Source organism: Podarcis muralis, chromosome 2 (genome assembly GCF_964188315.1).
Source record: "Podarcis muralis chromosome 2, rPodMur119.hap1.1, whole genome shotgun sequence".
Classification (NCBI taxonomy): Eukaryota; Metazoa; Chordata; class Lepidosauria; order Squamata; family Lacertidae; genus Podarcis; species Podarcis muralis.
This window is the reverse complement of record NC_135656.1, coordinates 48,117,965-48,138,950: the sequence shown is the minus strand read 5'-3', so window position 1 is coordinate 48,138,950 and position 20,986 is coordinate 48,117,965. Positions and strand designations below refer to the sequence as shown.

Here is a 20,986-nt window from a genome sequence, read left to right as displayed (position 1 = left end):
TATTGGAAAACAAAACTTAATTTGTGTTCTTTTTTGTTTTGTTTTTAATTGCAGAAATTGAGGCCAAAGAAGCCTGTGATTGGCTGAAAGCTGCTGGCTTCCCCCAATATGCTCAGATGTTTGAAGGTACTACTTCACCCATGGCGTTCTGAGATGCAGAATAATTGAAAAGTATTGGCAATATGTTCCTTCCCTTTATAAACAAACCCCCTTGTGGTCCAATATGCAGTCAGTTATAGGGAAATGGCTGACAAGGCCATCAGTGGCTACTAGCCATGGTGGCTGTGTTCTACCCTCCATTGTCAGAGGCATTATGCTGGGAATTGCAAGTGGGAATTGCAAGTTCCCACTTGCAATTTGCTGGGAATTGCAAGTGGGCTAAGGGCTGCTGTGCTCATGTCCAACTTGCAGGCTTCCCACAAGCAAACTGGTTGGCTTCTGAGAGAATAAGATGCTGGGCCATTGGCTTGATCCAGCAGGCTTGTCTTATGCAAGCTTATTCAAGTTTGTTTGTGTGCAGTGGGCAAATGGAACATAAAACATTTTATTATCTGCTAATTATGCTGTTTTAAATGTGCATTTTACATTTGACTTTCTTCTGTAATGTTTCCTTCTGGACTGTTTTATTTGATTTTTTAATGTAGGTTGTGAGATTTTTTAAAATCAAAATATAAAATGATCTAGAAATGAACTTAGTGATAGACTCTTGACAATGTTATGAGCCTGTTTTGCATTATCTGCTTGTTCCTATCTCTGAGTAGACAATGGAGATAGAGATTGAGCATCTAATAATCAGTGGCTATGTTTGTAGGTAACGCTAAGCATAATCACAGATTAGCATGAATGCTGGGGAGGAGATTGCACCTACTTTGCACCTCTCTGGTCACTTTAGCTCAGTGTTGGCTTATCACTTTGTCTGAATCCAGGCATGTGGTTAAACTCTCTCCTCCTTAACCACAAGCTGCAGCTGAGGTTGCTTCTTGTCTTAACAGCCATGTCTAGCTGAAAGGACAAGGTAGGCACAAAGTGTGTGCAAGGTCCTCTCTGGGAGCTAGTGCATTTCTGCTGTCTTGGTAAGCCATAGTTTGCTAGGCCAGTGTTTATTTCCTTCATAGAAGATTTTGAACCTTTTTTGGTTAAAAATGAATCCTATCAGCTGGCAAGCTGATGGTTCATTTATAAATCTATGCTTTCTTCCTTGCAGAGATTGAGACCATTTTGAGTCTGGCAGCTGTCACTATAAAAAAACACTACTTGGGGAGTTTGTTTGTTTGTTTGTTTGTTTGTTGTTGTTGTTTTGTATTTTTATTAGAGATTTTCTTGATTTACAGAAGTGGGGGGTTTGTTTTCGAGCTGATTTAAGAACTTGTGAAATTAATCCCCCTCTCAAAAAAAAAAATCATTTACCATTGTGAACTCTGTTTTGCAGATATGCAGTTTCCTATTGACATCAAAACTGTCAGAAAAGATCATGAGTTTTTAGACCAAGATGCAATAGAATCCCTATACAGGTAAACTTTGCTCTGAATTAAATAGATGTGTACTTAGATTGACAACCTGAGGCTTTAACTAAGTCAGTGGCTGTATCTTACTAGTTTCCTGTTTGGCTGTCTGAAGACAGGCACATTACTATATAATTATTAGAATATTTGTAAGTAGTAAGAACTGCTATATGGCTGTACAAGTCTTCGAAGGGCTTTTTCTTTTGAAAGCTAGGACAATTCCACACATACAGTGTTGCTGTCATGCTGTTGATTGCCTCCAAATCAACCTGGGTTTGCTCATGCATTATCCTCTAGACTGCCTAGGAATAGTCTTGTATCTTGTATGAACTGAAATAACAATTATTATTATTATTAATTTTATATACTACCTTTCATCTGAGGATCACAAGGCAGTTTACCATATAAAAACACAAAAATGTATAACATAGTAACAAATATAAACAATAGCCCTCCACAGTGTAAAAGGCCATAGATGGTTTAATTAGCTTGGGGAAAGAAGAATGTTTTTGTTTTGTGACTAAAGATACTTCTGTTTTTGGATTGTTGGCTTTCTGAGAAAGTTAGTAGGTTATTTTAGAACGCTATTTTATATGTTATATTGCAATGGACCAACACTGACTCCACCTCACATCCTTTATCTACTGACTTCCTTTATTTTACCTACACTAAGGAAGATCCCTCTCCCCCTGAATTCTAACTTTTCAGGGTGCCTAATGTTTAGGAATAATCTGACCCAAACTACAGTGAATAAAAGTAGCAACATTTGCAAAATTATGAACCCTGGAATTATTCTCAGAAAGAGCTTTGGTAAGATGCTGCAGGCACAAAAGTGATGCTGACATTTTGCCAAAGCAGCTGTAGTAATATAGGTGCACTTTATAATTTATTTTTCTTTTTTTAAGGCAACAGTAGCTTTGCTAAATATATGACTCTTACCCACTCCAGGGGAGTACCGGAGTAATTGCTTAATTGCAAACAAATTGCACAACAATCTTTTTAAAAGCTGCTTAATTTCTCAACAGATTGCTTAAAGGCTTCATGTAACCCACACTAACACAATTTGGGCCTCCCTTTTAAATAGCTTCTCAAGATAAAAAGAACAAGTATCTCTTCATAGAGTCAGGTCTGAACTGGCAAATTTTTATTCATTGATCTATTGTTGAGGCTTTTATCAACTTGTGCAAAAGTGGAAAGATAAGAAGGTGCCAGATGTTCGTAATTGGACTGCAAGAATTTGAGATTTATGAGTTACAGAAAAATCAAACTTTCTTGGAATTGAAACGAACCCCTGTATTTTTATTTTTTGGGCTTCTGTTTATTCACTGCATAGAACAAAAGCACATCAGGAAATTTATATTATACCAGGCAATATGTATATATTAATAGTTTGCTTATATGTGCTACCTTGAATTCAGCATGGAATAAATGATGTTGCCCACATTAACTTTTTTAGCCATTACTTGCTGAAAGAGGGACTTGTTTACCATTCTTTAACGTTTTCTACCTGCATCTCAAGAAGGTTCTCATGCACTTTTATCACTGTTGACATTTTGACCATTTTTGTGTTACCAAGGCATGATTTTATACCTGTTTCCATTTGTATGTGTTTAAGAGCATTAATAGGGAATTGTAGGGTTTTATCCAATATTAGTTATACTCAATGTAGACCTACTAAAATCAGTGGCCTTACGTATATTAGATCCATTGATTTCAGTGGGTCTACTCTGAGTATGGATTAGCTTCCCACATTATGAGGTGATAGCCAACTATTATTAGTGGAATACTGGAGCGAAATGAAGATGGCTTAATGAAATTACATGTTAATTTCCGTTAAGAACTTTAGTGGATTGAGAGCCGTTTAGTACAAGAGCCATTTAGTACAAGATTATAAGTAACCTCAGGTTAAACGTCTTAATGTGTTCCCCCCCCCCCCAGGCGTTTGAATACACTGAACAAGTGCACAGCAATGAAGGTGGAAATAAGTCGGCAAAGAAAGAGGGTACGTTTCCAAATTATGCAATTGTTTTTATAAAAGAAACTCCTCGATATAAATTCAAAGGTGTTGACATAGAAGACTATAAATCACAGAGAGATTTAATTTTTTTACAATTTCTGTTTAATAATCAGCAAGCACCAGTTATTTATGACTGGGAACTGTTTGTGAGTTTTGTTGTGCTGAAGTTCTTCCTCAGTTACAAATATGTTTGAACCATTCTCAATTCTCACCAGGAAGTCATGCCAATGGAATAATGTGAGAACCCAACCCTGAAGCTGAGCTCTGAATTGCCCACTTTGATTTTAGAGTTTTAGTCAGATAACTAGAAGCAGATGCAAAGTAAAAAAAAAGCAGAACAACTCACCTAAGCTAGCATTAAGCAGAAATAGTTCTCAAGTGGTTTAAAAATCACTTTAGATTGAACCATTGCAGCACTAAAATGTTGAGCATAAGTGCAGCTGATTGACCAAAGCATCCTTTTACATTACATGATGTCTTGGCTGCAATCCTTTGCATTTTCAAGGCAAGCTTTAGGCTGAAAATATTAGGTTGAATACTTTGAAAAGCACTGAATGCTTTGAAAAGCATTCTCACACACATGTAAAATATTGCAGGCCTAAAATCCACCAGTCATAAGTATCTCCTACTGAAATCAATTGGACTTGCTTAAGTATCTTGGATTCAAAGAAGAGATCCATGAGTCTAGGCATAGTATTCCCATATGTAGGGTAGGTGTCACACTTCTTTTACCCATGGAATATGTGTCTGGAGTCAGAAGAGTTCTCTGCATTTTTGGAGTGGCTTTCTTGGCGTGTGGGAGAGCTGGCAATAGCAGGCAGGGACTGAACCATAATGCATTGTAGTAAAATGTAAGAATTAATATTAAATCAAAATTTTGATCACATGTCTCATCTTTTTTTTAACCTCTTTTCTTGTCTTAAGAGTGATGACTCTGAAGAGGATGAACCTTGTGCAATAAGCACCAAATGGACTTATGAGAAATGTAGTCGGAGGTGGTCTCGGTTAGAATGCTCGGAAGGTTCTGGTACACCAGCCTTTGACGGTCTCCGACTTAAATGCTCTGGCAGTGGGGATATAGCCTTTTCTGATCAAGGGGAGCGAAATGACGAGTCTTCAGTTCACAGTTCTAGTAGCGGGGATAGTGATTTAATCAGCTTTCCAAAGACGTTTGAGGAGGTTGAGATGAGCAGGAGTTCTTCAACATGCTCCTCAAATATATTGGCATCTCCTGACTCTACCTTCAGTTGCTCTTCTTCACCTAGTGAAACCTTGAACATAATTAGTGAGGACAAGCTCTTGGATAAGCCATTGCACAGAAAGGGAAGGAGTTTCTTAAAGAGAATGGAGAAGCTGCGCCTGCGAAGCAGCAGTTTGAAGAGAGAAGCACATTCAAAGGCCAAGCCCATTATTAGCGAGCCTATTCTTATAGAGGGACTAAATGAAGAAAAGCTGAAAAATTTCAATTGCGTAAGTATTTCTGACGTGTCTGAGAGTCAGCCGATGCAGCAGTCTTATTCCTCACAGACCTGCAGCAGTAGCAGCCAATCTGAAAACAGCAGCACTGTGAGCACGCCGAGCCCTATTATCAAAATGAGGAGACACAGTAAAAGAGAAGGAATGTATGGAGAAGAATTTGATTCCAGCAAGTTTTCCTTGTGGAATTATATTTCGGAGCATAACGAGATACATTTGCACAAAAACAAAGTGTTTCAAGTACCGCAAGGCCATAAACCTGGGACTTTCCCCAAAGCCCTTACATACAGCCTCTTGTCTCCAATGGACAACACTTCTGTGAACTGGAGAACTGGGAGTTTTCATGGGTGTAGGAGGAACAGGGTTCAAATGGGTTCTCAGGAGCCTGAAACACCACCTGGCTCCCTTTCATTGATGGATAACAGACTGAGCATATATGACAATGTGCCAGGCAATCATCTAAACAAAATGGATACACCAGAGGTTGGTGATGATGATGTTTTTACAGAGCTAGACAGTGTTATGGAGCATGTCAATGGACTCAGGAAGTTGGTCAGTCAGTGGACAGAGAAATTCTCTGATGATGGGGACTCCGACTCTGCCAGTCCTTCCAACCAGTCCATCTCTCCATGTCCATCATCCCCTAAAGAGATCCGTCTTGAGACTGAAAAGCATTCAGAAGGGAAATTGCCAGAATTGTCAGTTACTGACAGTGAAGGGAACTGCAATGAATGTGGCCTCACAGAACTGGCATATGTAACAGAATCAAGGATGAGACGGACATTGGCGCATTCTATCAGGTCAGCTATATACTGGTTGAAGTGGCAAAAAATTAAAAATGAAATTTGCCTGGGGTTGTCATTGTAAGGGGTTAATCAGTTGGGCTTAAAGCAGTGTAGCATAAACTTAAGCTGAAGTAATGATTTAATAGTGAAGATAATCTGGCTGAATAACTTGAGGTTTTTGATGCTTGAACGCCACAGAACTTGGTCTCTAAAGTACAGTGTTCTACCTTTCACAAGGTATTTTGAAATTCATAGTGATTTTCTGTGGGTGTGCAGGTTTAGAGAGAGGGGGTGGGTTTGGACAATAGTAATACTGAAGAGCACTGAAACAAATGTGTTTGTTTTTTTCTTTAGACATGTGAGGAGACAATGGTCTACTGAGGAAGGCACAAATTTGGAAAGTCTTTCACAGCAAATTGACTGCCAGTCAGCTGCCCACCTAAATCGATTGCAGAAGCTTGCTTTGTTAAAATTGACTACTTTAATGGACAAATACTCTCCTTCCAGCAAGCAAGGATGGAACTGGTAAGTTAGAATGAAGTGGAAGTGTTTCTGAAGTGAAAGAACTACCTTAGCCTTGAATTGGAAATTGAGCCTGTCCCTATATGCTGATTTTCAGAGCAAATCCCTCCAAAGGAAACTTACAAAAGACAATTAGCTTCATATACATAAGCAGGAACATGGTGCTTTCAATTGATTTACAGTACCAGTCCACTTGCAATGCTTCTAATACAGGACACCAATGATTTCCCTTTTACTTATCCCATCTGTGACCCTTACTGCTGAACCTATCCACCAACCAGAGCTGTTCTCAAGCTGTATACCTCTTCCGCCCACCCACTTCATTTCATGCTCTAGATGGTTCAGTTCCTCAAGTCTGTGAAACTTCTGCTGTAATTGCAGAAATATTTTAGACTTTTAGCAGCAATTCCTTTCAGGTAATGATTAGACTTGTCTTGACTTTCTGTCTTGTGCAATGGGCAGTAATTCATCAGGTCATGGAGCTAGTTCTAAACATATTTCTTCTCCTTCTGGTCTCAGCTGGTCTCAGAACTGTATGCATGTATGATGGAGGTGTGCCCAAATGCTTCTCTGTCTCCTTCTGATAACCTCTGATTGCATTAGCAATCAAAACTCAGTGGCATAAATTTTACAAAATGTATTCTGGTCCTCAAGGCATCTGTAGGAAGTTGCCTGTATGTAATTCTCTCATCATAGTGTCCCTGTTTCTCTGGCTAACCAGGTAGAATTCTCTACGGAATCTTCAGTATGTTTATGCTGATGTTTTTGCTTATAAACAAGTATATTGGGGTTTGCAAAATTTGGGGGAATAAATTGGCTGAAGATTGCAATAGAAGAAGGGCAGCAGGAGATAAAGAGCGGGAAACTGGAGGGTGGATAGCTATGCAGTAAGTAGCTGTACTTCAGCTTAAAGAAACTGGTATTTCATATTTGAACAGTATCTTGTTTGGCATAACAAATACTAAAGTAAAACTTCTGTTGGGATGCTACATGGCTAGCATTGGCAGATGCAGCAGCTCCAATGGTATGTTTCTTTTTCCATTGCTTTGGTAAATACTGCTTTCCTTTCAAACTAATAAGGGCTAGAATTGTTAATTGTGTCCTCCTGATACTTTTTGTATTCTATAAATGAATTCAGTGTATCTACCCCACCTGCCTGATATGCATACCCAGCTCAGAGCATAAATCTGCATAAACAAATGAATTCTGTATTTTCAGGACTGTTCCAAAGTTCATCAGAAAAACAAAAGCACCAGACTATAAGGACAAGAATGTATTTGGAGTACCGTTGCTGTTAAATGTGCAGAGAACAAGTCATCCTATTCCAAAGAGCATACTCCAAGCCATGGACTACTTAAGAGACCATTTTCTTGATCAGGTATCAGTATGAAAGCTTATACTGTATTAAATAGGAAAAAGCTTTTCTGTTACTAATATGAGCAAATGTCTTATAATATTTCCCCTCGTGGTGGTTCTTCCACCCCTTCAAAACTTAAGCTGTTTTCTTTAAATGTCTTAAAGCTTTATTTTACTCACAAAACACGCATTATCTCCATATACTTGCAACAATTTCTTATGCTGAATTTATGAAGCTTTGCTCATAATTTTTCATAGCCCTGGCTGGCTCTCAACCCTCTCTTTATTAGAGCCTCTTATTCTGATTTTGTGTACATACACACATATGCCAATAACATTCGATGTGTTTGGCTTGGTATAGCTGCAAATTCCTTGTTTTGGTGGGGTTGGGGGACCCCTGAGTTTACTGTTCTAATGGTCTGAAATGCTTATGTGTTGGAAACAAAAACAGAAAACAAAAAAAGGGATACAAGGCGAGGGGTTGGGGGCAGAGTAACACTGGGACTGCTGAGGCAGACATTTTCATCACTCAGAGCCTGCATTATCAAGCAACAACTTGCTTGTAGGTGGCTGCCATCATAGTCCAGACACCATAAACAGGACTCTCTTTAGCACTTTACATCACCTCCAACCTGCTGAGTGACAATATAGTGTGTACAATACTGCAGATGAAAGGGTCTGTACATGTAACAAGGAGAGATTAAAGATGCATTATCAACATTCTTTTTACATTTTCAAACGAAATAATCTCTCCCCCCCCCCCCTGTTTCTTTTATTGCGCATATATCAAAGTGCCTTTGAACATAGTACAATCAAAAGTGCCTAGAAAGCTTGTGGATATGTAACCACATTAAGAGTTCCATGCCACAGCGAGAGTCAAAGGACATTATTCTGCAGATTGAATGTTTACTCTTTTTTTTTTTTTTTTGTTCTTTTTCATAGGTTGGCCTTTTCAGAAAATCTGGTGTGAAATCCAGGATCCTTTCCTTAAGGGAAATGAATGAAAATGACCCAAACAATGTAACTTATGAGGGGCAGTCAGCATTTGATGTGGCAGACATGGTGAAGCAGTATTTCCGAGACCTTCCGGAACCTATATTCACCAGCAAGCTCTGCGAATCCTTCCTCCATATCTACCAATGTTCGTACCTGCTGTTGTTTTAATTCTGGTTGGCCATTGTAGACATTGATTTTATAAGTGGAATGTAATTTTGCTTTGTTAGTTTAAATGTGCCTGATGCTACTTAGTTCTGATTATCAATTAATTCAGTTTCTTAAGTCAGAGGTCAAGGGACAAATGATGTAGGAATATATTTTTCTTTCTTTAAACTAGTCTCTAAGACGAGCCTTATTATTATTATTAAAATTTGTATACCACCATGTAAATGTAGATCTCATGGCAATTCACAACATAAAATTGCAATATAAAAACACAGAATACATAATAAAAATACAAAGACAACCCAATAATCCCCTCTACTGCAACACATTTAAAGGGCACCATATGTCAGCTCAAAGCCTGGTTATAGAGGAATGTTTGTGCCTGATGCCTAAAGATTTGTAATGTAGGCATCAGCTAAACCTCCCTGGAGATAGCACTCCACAAACACGGAGCTGTTCAGAAAAAGCCCGTTTGGTATGTGTGTTTAAGTTTCTACCCTACTGCATTAAAAGTAAATGGAAACTACATTGTACTCAAATAATAAATGTCAACTCTTTTTGTAAGAAGATACCCTAGTTCCTGATCTTGGCTTCCATCTTTTTTTCCTCTCTAGATCTGCCAAAAGATCAGCAGTTTTGTGCTGTCCAAGCTGCTGTTCTTCTGCTTCCAGATGAAAACCGAGAAGCTTTGAAAACACTGCTATTCTTTCTCAGAGATGTAGTGGCTTTTGTGGAGGAAAACCAGATGACTCCAACCAACATTGCTGTTTGTCTAGCACCATCCTTGTTTCACCTTAATACCCTGAGGAGAGAGAGTTCCTCATCGTCTAGGTATTTTTGCGTGAACAATACTTGCTTGCTGATGAGCAGTGAAGGAAAATACATTGTACAAATGTAAAGGTGCTTCAAGTCAAGTCACCTTTTTATATGGCATAAGCACAGTATTGCCTTTTTACTTGCTTACAATGGTCATTTCTTTCAAGTGTAGGTTTCTTTTAGCCAACTTGTGCTGCTTTAGCTGAGTTCAGGTACAAATCATAGGTCTGTGAGGGTTGGAATGCACCTTATTTCAGATGTTAACAGCTGTTAATGGCTGTTAATTGAATATGGCTGTCCTTTTTAATCATGGTGTGATTAAAAAAAAGAGTTAGCACTGCCAGAATGGACAGTAGATAGAGAAAATACCCCCTGTACTGTTTGGATATTTGGTGAGTAGCTGCCTAAGGAGTGCTAAAGGATTCTATATCAGCCTGTTAATATTTAAAAATCATAGTAGTGCTGATTGTTAGGGAACAAAAATAAGTAGATCAAGAATGGGAAACCTGTGGTCCTCGAGTTGTTGGTGGAATTCAACTCCCATCAGCCCCAGACAGCCTGGTTAATGGCCAGGAATGATGGGAACTTCAGTTGCCTCAACATTTGGAGGACCACAGGTTTCCCCGCCCCACCCCCAACAGTAGTTTGAAAGCTTTTTCTCTGAGAAAAAAAATCATTTCCTGACAATAGTTAGTGTATGTTGACTTGCTCCATTTAAACGTTAGTTTCTTGCAGAGGGGTGAGTGGGTGGGGTTTTGCTTATGGCTATTCCAGACACTCTTACTCTGGAGGACCTTTTAGCTTTATTATACTCATCAAGTTAACCAGCGATAAGCACTATACTGTCCTTTTCTGAATGTATGTACTTTCCTAAGATGCTGTTATTATATTACCTCATAAGTATAGCAGCGCTTCAGTGTAGCTTCATGCCATACATGGCTTAATAACGCAATAACACAATGGTCCTGGGCTGATTACTTCCTGGGCCAGTATGCTCCCACCTTTTAAAAGAGGTAGCGCAGGGGTGGGAAGTAGCGACATAACTGGCTGCTCCCACAAGAGATTTGTGACCAGAGTAGTGGGGGAAGCAACCCCATGGTGAATTAACAGCACAAAACAGGATATTGGACTGCATCCCTCAGGGCTATACTTCCAACGTAACATTTCTGTAGAGGCAACCAGAAAAAGGTGGCAGACATTTTTTAAAAATATATATATGGGGGTAGCTTTGGATCAGCCTGAAAAGACCAGGGTGGTTTAGCAGAGACATACATCTCAAAGAGGCTTTCAAGAAGTGAATGAATCTCAGTTTACTGATCCCCATATATACCTAAAGTGTGACTTTTTCATCTCTGCTACAGTGAGATGTAGACGTTGTCTCTGCATTTGCGGAGTTTGCCTATCTCCACATGCAGCAATCCGCACAGTCATTTAGAAAGTTGACTGGGAGTCAGGTTTAAAATCGTAGAAAAATAGTACTGTGGGTACAGAAAGTTGCATCAGTAAAATCACTGTACCAGAGGCCTGTTAATGATGAAATGCATATGCAGTCATACCTTGGGTTAAAGTCACTTCGGGTTAAATCTTTTCAGGTTGCGTCCCGCGGTGACCTGGAAGTAATGGAATGGGTTACATCTGGGTTTTGCTGCTTGCGCATGCACAGACGCTCAAAATGATGTCACGTGCATGCGCAGAAGCAGCGAATCGCGATGCACAGACGCAGGTTGCGTTCTGCTCAGGATGTGAACAGGGCTCCGGAACGGATTCCGTTCGCATCCAGAGGTACCACTGTACTAACTAATAGGAAAAACTGTACTTGAGCAAGAAGCATTCTTTAGATTGTGAGTTGAATGTCTGTGGCAGGTTAATGCCATTAAGGGTGCGAATTCTATTTCATGAGTGGGGGTGGGAAGCTTGAAAAAGTATCTGCATGTTTTAGGATGATAGCTCAATCTTTGAGAGAGGTGAAGAGAGGTAAAGCATGTGAAGAATGTGCTTTTAAGAAGCGTACGCATCCCAGATGCGTATCAGGCTATAAAACAAGTCCTGTGATGCTCAGCATTCCCCAGAGAGAGAGAGAGAGGAATCCAGAACTGAGATGATGACAGCATTGTCAGTCATAAGAGAGTGAACACATAATCGCAGCCAAGAATGTGTCAGAAGAATTGATTGCAAAATAAAATGCTAAATTCTTAATTCCAGGTGAAGAAACTTATATTTTGGAAGTTTAGAACTTTTAGAGGAGGAGGCCTCTACCATCAGACTGCTTTGAGCTCTGTACTACAGCAGGAGCAGCTATCTTAAGAAAAGAGGGAGTGCTTGTCTTTTCTCCCTCTCCCCACCCCACCTCATTGTTTTAACAGCAAGGTTGCTTTGAACGGGAAATTTGGATAATAAATTTGCTAATATTTTACTTTCAGTGTTGGGACTTCAAAAGGACCTAATCTAACAGCTTTGGCTTCAAGGATTAAAGTCAAGCATCTTTATCTAACAACCTCTTTTAAAAAACCATTCACAAAGAATTTTCCAAGATAAAGCTATTAGAGATGAATGCCAGGCTCTTGGCAATCCTAATCTTGGCATGATGCCACAAATAAGCTTAAAATATGAATTAATGCTCTTTGGCAAAGCATTTGGAGCTCTTAAATAATGTGATTGGCTTTCTCTTAGACTTTCTGGGCCAGCCTTTAATTAAACACATCTAATGATAATAGGCAAATCAATGAGAGCTTTGTGTGCGCCTTTGAATGAAATGTACCTGACCAGGATTGGTTAAAGCATACTCACTTAATAGGACTCATTACAATTAAAAAGTCTATTTTTAAAATATTTTTTATTAACATTTCCAACATGAGTAATAAGCACAGAACAGAGAGTAAACTGTAGCTCATGCATTTCAAAAGAAATAATCACATCCAGTAACAAAAAAATATGATATAGTAACAGAGATAAGAGTGGTTACAATTGAATTAGAAGTCCAACTGGCTACCAAGAGAGTCTGTCCAAAACAATGTGTGTACATTTGGTGGTGAAGGTTTCTTGCTCATAATTATGACTGGAACTAGAGATTTGAACGTTGGACAGAACACTCCCTTGGGAAGTACTTTATATCCTATGCTGTATTTCTCAATGACCTACTTCTCAATGAGGTAGTATCCCTTGTGTCTGAACTACAAGAAGGGGCTTATGAGATTAACAGTCTTCCTGTCTCTTGTGATGTTTGGGAAAATTAGTGTTGTGCAACAAATGTCAAAAATATGGCAGGCGAGTACACAGGACACTAACCTGCTCCACACATAATGCTAAGGTACGGTTTGTGTTTTTACCACACTGTGTGTTAAAATCGCTTAGTGTTATGTGGTAGAACAACCTGTGGTTAACATTCACCATAGGTAATAAACCATAGTTGAAGCTGAAATGTCTGACAGATAATCACTTAATCCATGGTTCATTATGTCACAGAATAATTAAAAGCACCAAAAAAAGCAACTGAGCCATTTGAGTTACAGTGGTACCTCGGGTTAAGAACTTAATTTGTTCTGGAGGTCTGTTCTTAACCTGAAACTGTTCTTAACCTGAGGTATCACTTTAGCTAATGGGGCCTCCCTCTGCCACCGCTGCGTGATTTCTGTTCTCATACTGAAGCAAACTTCTTAACCCAAGGTACTATTTCTGGGTTAGCGGAGTCTGTAACCTGAAGCGTCTGTAACCTGAGGTACCACTGTATTTGAATTTTTGGCTATTCTTCACTTGTGGCTGTGCAGCTCATTGGGCAGTGACAGCTCCATGACCATAGTTGAGGGAGTTCAGGTTAACCTTTGCTTAACATTAAAAATGAACCACAAATCTTAGATATTGAGAGACCGTTTACCATACTTCATAAGCCATAGTAAGCTATGGGGCTTGGTTCACATACAGTGCCAAGCCATGGTTTAATAAAACATGTACCATTGTTTTCTTCCTTGGAAGAAATTCAGTGTTGTGCTTTGGCAATAATTTCATCAGCACAAGCTGTTCGGCTTGCTGGATAGGATGATCTGCCCTCTCTTCTTCTCACATGCTCTTCTGGGGGTATTTTAAGGACCCACCCCGAGCCAGTCTTGCGAGGGCCCTGGAGCAGGGGGAACCTTTGTGTGGGCTTCTGATAGCAGGACTAGTTAGTTGAACTCTGTCCTCTGACGTATGTTTTGTTTTCCATTGCTCTTGCCTCCATGCATTTGTAGTTTGGTGAGCTTTTGGTGTGAAGTTGTTAAACTGTGGTTAAGAAAGTATACTGTGTTCATATATGACACCAAGCCATACTTAAAACAAACCAAAGTTTGTAAGCCAACAGCAAACCATGGCTTCAGTTCATGATTTATTGGACTGCACATAAGCTGCTGGGCAGGGTTAAACATACTAACGTTGTTTAATAAACCATGGTTTAGCATTATGTGCAAACTATTTTTTGACATGTAGCCTTCAGGGGGCCTGCCCAAACTATTATCTGTTAAATTTTTAGAATGTTGGTGAAGACTACCTTATACTAGAGGGCTGTCACTGTTTAGATTGACAACAAAACATGCCACAGAACCAGGAGCAGTTATTTTACATTTCTATCCCTCCCTTTCACCTGCAGTCTGAAGTGATAGTGCCCTTACATTGTGTGATTTGAATAAGCAGCCCTTTGTATTCTTCTCCTTAGGTCCAGCCAGAGGAAGCACAGTACAGGAAAACCTGACCAGAGAGACCTGAGTGAGAACCTGGCTGCAACTCAAGGCCTGGCCCATATGATAATGGAGTGCAACAGACTCTTTCAGGTAAGTTGCTTTCTTCAGGAAGAACCACTGCTTTAACTTCATTGGCATCCTCCATCCCTCATGCTGCTTAGAAACTTGTGTAGTGGATACTTTGATGGTTTGAAATCAGAACAGCAGCCCTTTTCATTGTTGGCAATAATGAAAAGCAGATGTTGGACCAACTCTTAATTGGTATTCATTAGTACCAGACACCTATGGTCTTTTGCTCCAGGAAGTATACCTCTCTAAACAAGCAAAATTTACTTTTTCTTAGTTCCTTGATAGCAAGGAAACAGTTCGCATTTTTATTTTGAGCTAGCTCAATATAAAGGTTGATTCATAGGACTATGAAGCATATAATTAATGCTATATATATATATATCAAATCACTGTATTCCAAAAAGCTGAACCCTGAGCTTCATGCATCTCTGCTAGTGGTGATTTGGATATGTGTAAATGCCACCCAGGGTAGAGGTGGGCTTTGGGTTGAGGAACCCATGGCCAGATGATGCTGGACTCTATGTGCCCTGACTATAAGCCATGTTGGTTTAACCTGAAGAGAGTTAGATTTCAACAAGAGTTGGAGATTCCACATCTGTACGCTAGTAATTTGCGGTGGCAGGAAAAACGGGGAATGAACATGCACAACATCCAGGTAGGTTGGCTGTGTAAATAAGTCTTCAAGATAGCAGTCCTCCTATTACTAGTTATTCATTCAATTTATATACTACTCAGTATTAAAATAAATAAACCTCTAAGCAGTTTACAACTATATTGGCAGGATTACTGAGGACATAAGGCAGTGTCACTACAACGGCTCAATTATAGGCCATCACTTGGAGCTGAACAGATAACTGTTCCAGGAGCACTTGTCTTTGTACTTTATAGTACAAAGCTTAGCTCACCTTCCTGGGGTTTGATGCTTTCCAACATTTCCTCCCAAATCTCAAAATCCAGTGACTCATTGAAGTTCATGATGGCTAGAAACACTGGTACCACACTAGTTTCATCTCCAGAATCCTCTTGCTCCTCTTCATCTTCATGTTCACTACTTTCATCCTGTTCTTCATCAGACTCCTAATCTTCTCATTTGTACTGTCACCATCACCTTCCTCCTCCTCTACATGGTCTTTGATTCATTGTATGAGAGTTCAGAGCCAGAATAGGTTAATAGTGGACATGTTTAATTTAGTAAGTCATAAATTTCTAAGCACAGTTGAAAGCAAGTGCCTGGCTATTTTGATTCTTTGATTTGCTACTTTCCGCCACCCTTGGTTTCTTCTTGGCTCATGCTAAATATGGGCTCAGAAATGTCTTATAGTGTGGACATGACTCAGCCTGTCCTTTTTTGAGGGGCAGCACCCATGTTAAGCATGAAACCAACAGTATACCACTTTCTACATTGATCTAAAAAGTTGTTAATGATGAGGGGAAAGTGTGAGTTTTCCAGTCTCTTGTTTGAGCACAGCATGACCTTGGTTATGCCCATTTAGTCCTGACTTGTAGACCCGCTGGAATCTCTTCTTCCTGCATTACGTTGTTTGCATCTTGTGTGTGGGAGTTTGACCTGCTTAGCGTGAGGCCAGAGCTGGGAAGGGTGAAGAATGTGTGGCATTTGGGCCTTCTGACCACTCCTCTTGGCAGCACTTGAGCAGATATGAACTAGTGCCAAGATGCCCTTCCACTCTGGCATTGAAATTACTTGTTGGAAAAGCCTGGTGAACAGGGCTTTCGTGCATGAGGCGGGAGAGTGGCTTTTAATCAATTGAGATGTTCCAGTCATTCTTGCTTCCTCCCTTGTCTTTGACCTTGTTTTGTGGCATGAAGTGTGTGGGAAAGGGATAAAAAAAACAACAGAGAAGCAAGAAGGGGAGGGTGGGGAGGAAACTGCAGAGAAAAGAGGATGGGAGGGAGAGGCCACTGACTATTTGTGCAGCCTGCTGGGCCAAAATTAGACTTGATAGTTCAGGCTAAACGTTAGCACGAACTTTTTCTGCTTTGGCACAGGGAGCTGGCAGTGACTTTGTTAAGAGCTAGGAGCAAAGCCCCAAAGAGTGCAAAGGTTGATATACTATTTGTTCAGCCTCACTTTTTGGAGAACAGCAGCTTAGGTTCCTTCAAATAAGTGTTTTATATGTATCTGTGTGGTTCCCACACACTGAGTACTCAAAAATCCTTTCCTCCCTTTTTGTCTTAAGTCATGTGTTTGATTCATACATAACTGTAGAAATGCTATACTGTAGCATTCAGCATCAAAAAACCACATTCCCACTCTGCTTGCGCCTTGATGGGTGACTGTGTGACAATTGTGTGTATACTGTTCTTGAGCTCCTTTACAGGAAGCCTGGGATACAAATGTAATAAATACCGTGAAATATATTGGGATATCCATTTCTTATGACCTATGTGTCCTAGCAACTAATTTCTAGTATTTTTCTGCAGATTCCTGACTACTGTTTGGATCACAGTTATGAAAATTTACATGATCAAACCATCTCCAGTGAAGTAGATCCACACCAAACCTCCTTAGCAAAGCACTGTAACACAGTGGTCTCCCTGGAGCGCTCCATGCAGGACTTGCTCCGAGATGCCAAGGAAAAATTCAAGAACTGGGTTACTTGCTCCACCTTAGAAGGAGTGGATTCTGCATATAAAAAGGTAATTTTGGTATGAGAACGTTAACGAGGCTCAGAGTAAATGAGTTTTAAAATGACATTAATACATGTGTATTCTGTGAAAATAACCAGTTAACAGTATCTTGTCCCATTTGCAAATAACCTCCCTCTGAGAAATAGGTCACACATTAATTAGAAAAGGTATGGCATGGAGCACAAAAGTACTGAAATGCCACCATAGTGCTGTTTCCCAAACTGGAAAATTTATTATTATTTTGAATATGTGGATAGTCACTTTAGGTGCTGTGATATGACACCCATAGCTAGCAGGACCAGAGGTCAGAGGTGATGGGAGTTGTAGTCCCCAAACAGCTGCAGACCCAAGTTTGGGAAATCATGTCTTAATGGATTGAGGGACCATGTTGACTCCAGTTCCAGGGGTTCTACAGCCATTGGATCCCAGGCTGCTTTTGGCAGACTCAAATCATTTCCTAATGGATTAACTGTCTTCTAAGGTGGATGATAACTACTTGGTCCGGGTATGGAAAGCGTCAGCTGAAATTGATGCTGCCCCTAAAGTGGTTCTATATCGGATACTGATGGAACAGCACCTATGGAACCCAAGCCTTCAACAAACAAGAGTCCTAGAAATCTTAGATGATGAAACAGACATTTACCACTATGCAACGGAGAGCATGTCTCCACTTCCTCCACGAGAATATGTGGTTCTAAGGTAAGGAATATATAATACTCCTGTCTATGCCAACTGCTGTTAATTATGAGATGAGCTGCAGCAGAGGTAATGACTTGACTTAACCTTAGTTGAATATTATTTTTATACATACAGCTGAACACCTTGATCATGTGCAGAGCCTGGAAGTTGATGTAAATGAGCTGTTACAGTTGATAGCATGGTTTCAGTTCATAAGCATAGTAGCATATTGATAGCCAATGAGATTATTGATTTGACCTTTTGTTTCCAGGACTTGGCGGACTGATCCTCAAAGCAGCACATGCATATTAGCAGCTACCTCAATAGACTGTGAAGGTGTTACCATGACGGGGATCTTGGGTCAGGTCCTACTTTGTCAGTATCTTATAGAAGTAGTCGGCACTCAGAAATCCAAAGTCACACATGTCTGTCGAACAGATACCAGGTATCTATATTTCTTTTAGTTTTCTTTAGAGTGGCTTGACATAATAGATGAGGTTTCAAATGCAATGAAGGTCAAGGGCTTGCTAGAGGAATAAGATTCGAGTATGAAAAACTGGCATTCTGTTTGTGAATTGGCTGGCCGCTTGTTATCCGTCACTGCACTGCTACAGCTGTTTGTTCAGATGTACAGAAATGTGGTAGAAGCTTTGATTGCAGTCTTTTTAGTTAATAATTATTAAGTGCTTCTTTCATGGCCACATGTGATTTAGAAAAGAAATTTCAGGCAACCTCCTCATAAATCTGCATAAAGAGTGAACAATTTTCAGAAGCAATGCTTCGTGTGTGTTGTAAACATGCAGTCAATACAGTGGTACCTCTGGATGCAAACAGGATCCGTTCCGGAGCCCCGTTCGCATCCTGAGTAGAGCCCGCGACTGTGCGGGTCGTGATTCGCCGCTTCCACGCATGCATGTGATGTCATTTTGAGCGCATGCGGAAGTGGCGAAACCTGGAAGTAATGCGCTCCGTTATTTCCAGGTCGCCGCAAAGCGCAACCCGAAAATACTTAACCTGAAGCTACTTCAACCCGAGGTATGACTGTAGTTTTATAGCATTGGTGGTGGAGGAGGAATGCCTAAAATGAAGGGTGGATTTAAGTGTTGCACTATAGCATTTCTGCTTGCCAGATGGAACAATCTGTACTCTCCTCCCCCTGTGCACTGTTGTGGGTTCCCCAGAGAGATTTTGGGGGAGACATGGGGTGGAAAGCCTTGTTGGAAAGCACTTTGCTGGAAAGCACAGTTAGCTCAACCTGGCCCAATAGTCGGGAAGAGAAATCGTTTAAGACTTTAGTTTTTTATAACAGGCCATTTCATTTATTGGCAGGGGCCGCACAACTGAATGGTACAACAGGGCTTTTGGTCACATGTGTGCTGCAGAACTGGTAAGGATTAGAGAGTCCTTTAAAACTTCATCATACTGAGTGAGAGCAAGCCAAAGATGACATGGTGCTTTTGGAAGTTAAATCAAATGTGTGGTGCCCAAAGCTGAAGTTTACCAGACTTCATTATCGTAATTGAAGCATTCTAGAACTGTTAAGACATTTTTATGCATTTTATAATGTTACTGCTTTTTTATTAAAAAATTCTACTGAGAAAATTTAATTGTTCAATATTACCTATCAAAATAAGTTATTGAAAAATGAACATCTTGATGTTCTAATAATGTGTAAATGTGAGATTTTATTTCCCCCCAGATGCTTTATAAACTAAAAATGTGAGAACAAATGTGTAATACTTTAGCAGTGCTATCTGCCTAAAGAGAACTCCGCACCTGTGATGTCTTTTTCTGTTACAGTGGTGCCTCGCAAGACGAAATTAATTCGTTCCGCAAGTTTTTTCTTCTTGCGAGTTTTTCGTCTTGCGAAGCACGGTTTCCCATAGGAATGCATTGAAAATCAATTAATGTGTTCCTAGGGAAACCGACTTCAGACCAGGTCCGGGGACAGTCTGTCCCCCGACCTCTTCTGGAGGCTGGGGGGGGGGACGAAGGGCTTTTCTTCCCACCCCCAGCCTTTTAAAAAACCCCGGGACAGCGGAGAACTTCTCCGCTGTCCCGGGGCGATTTAAAAACCCCCAGGAAGGCAGGCAGGGGGGACAAAGACTTTTGCTCCCCGCCCGCCTTCAGAAGAGGTCCAGGACCTCTTCTGAAGGCGGGCGGGGGGCGAAAGTCTTTGCTCCCCCCGCCTGCTTTCAAAAGCCCTCCGGGACAGCGGAGAAGTCCCCCGCTGTCCCGGGGTTTTTAGAAAACCTCTCTGCCCCCCCGCCAGGCTTCGGAGCAGCCTTCCAAAGCCTGGCGGCGGGAGGAGGTCCGAGGACAGTGGGGAAGATGCGCTGCACTTCCCCGCTGTCCCGGAAATTTCCCTATGGGCTTTCGTCTTGCGAAGGAAGCCCATAGGGAAATTCGTTTTGCGAAGCGCCTCCGCGACGGAAAACCCTTTCGTCTAGTGGGTTTTCCGTCTTGCGAGGCGTTCGTCTTGCGGGGCACCACTGTATTAGCATTCTAAACTATTAGGAATATAATGATCATATAGGAAGCTATGCTGTATTTATTGGTTACAGACATTTGTACTTTTTACAGTGAAGAAACAATCAGAAAAAGGGCTTCTTTTTTCAGTGGAACTGTGTGTTCCAGCACCTCTGAGCTGCGCCCCGGAAGTGGGTGGGGGTGAGAAACTTGACCTGCACCTTTTATGGGCTCCAGAAAATTGCAGGAGGCCTTTGCAGAGGGTCTTCAGCCTAACAGCTGGCATGGGGAAGCCACTTGTGTGAGGTGGGGGCCTTGTTAAACTGCTCCACTGAGGTGCAGGCAGCTGCGCCCCTCAGCGGAACAGTTTAAAGAAGGCACTCACCTGTGCCTCAGCTGCCTTTGCACAGGCAGGCAGTTGGGACACCTATTGCTCCTGGGAGGAAGAGGTGGCCTGCCCGTCGCCTGTGTGAAAGCAGTTGAGACAGCCCCGCCAACAGAGCAGCCTCTGGCTTGTGAAGAGACATATTTTGAACTTCAATTTGCAGTACACCGCTGTTTTGGAAATGGAAAAAAGGGTTGTGGGGTTGGGAGGGAAAAGATAATATATTGATACTACTGGTACTTCCAGAATATATATGATACTTTTAAGTCTGTACATTCATTGCATTTCCTAAAATACTGTAATTTAGTGTCAATTGTGTTTATAAGCTCAGACAATATACCTTTAATAAAAAGGTTAAGCACTCAATGACTGCTTTGTTCCCTAAGGGTTAT

General features: G+C 40.7%; 1 protein-coding gene across 4 annotated transcripts in view; it reads left to right on the top strand.

Moving 5' to 3' along the window:
- LOC114590894 (rho GTPase-activating protein 7-like) overlaps nt 1–20,960 on the top strand; it is a 107,432-nt gene extending 86,472 nt beyond the window's left edge. For all 4 annotated transcript variants that reach the window (XM_028717485.2, XM_028717484.2, XM_028717486.2 and 1 more), the window contains exons 2-14: nt 55–126; nt 1,430–1,511; nt 3,441–3,504; nt 4,444–5,795; nt 6,135–6,305; nt 7,521–7,680; nt 8,601–8,799; nt 9,434–9,650; nt 14,320–14,434; nt 16,856–17,071; nt 17,544–17,761; nt 18,012–18,185; nt 19,070–20,960. In XM_028717485.2, the coding sequence (XP_028573318.2) occupies nt 55–126; nt 1,430–1,511; nt 3,441–3,504; nt 4,444–5,795; nt 6,135–6,305; nt 7,521–7,680; nt 8,601–8,799; nt 9,434–9,650; nt 14,320–14,434; nt 16,856–17,071; nt 17,544–17,761; nt 18,012–18,185; nt 19,070–19,166 (3,137 nt within the window). In that variant the 3' untranslated portion in view covers nt 19,167–20,960. The remainder of the gene's footprint in view (nt 1–54; nt 127–1,429; nt 1,512–3,440; nt 3,505–4,443; nt 5,796–6,134; nt 6,306–7,520; nt 7,681–8,600; nt 8,800–9,433; nt 9,651–14,319; nt 14,435–16,855; nt 17,072–17,543; nt 17,762–18,011; nt 18,186–19,069) is intronic.
- The last annotated feature ends 26 nt before the right edge of the window (nt 20,961–20,986 follow it).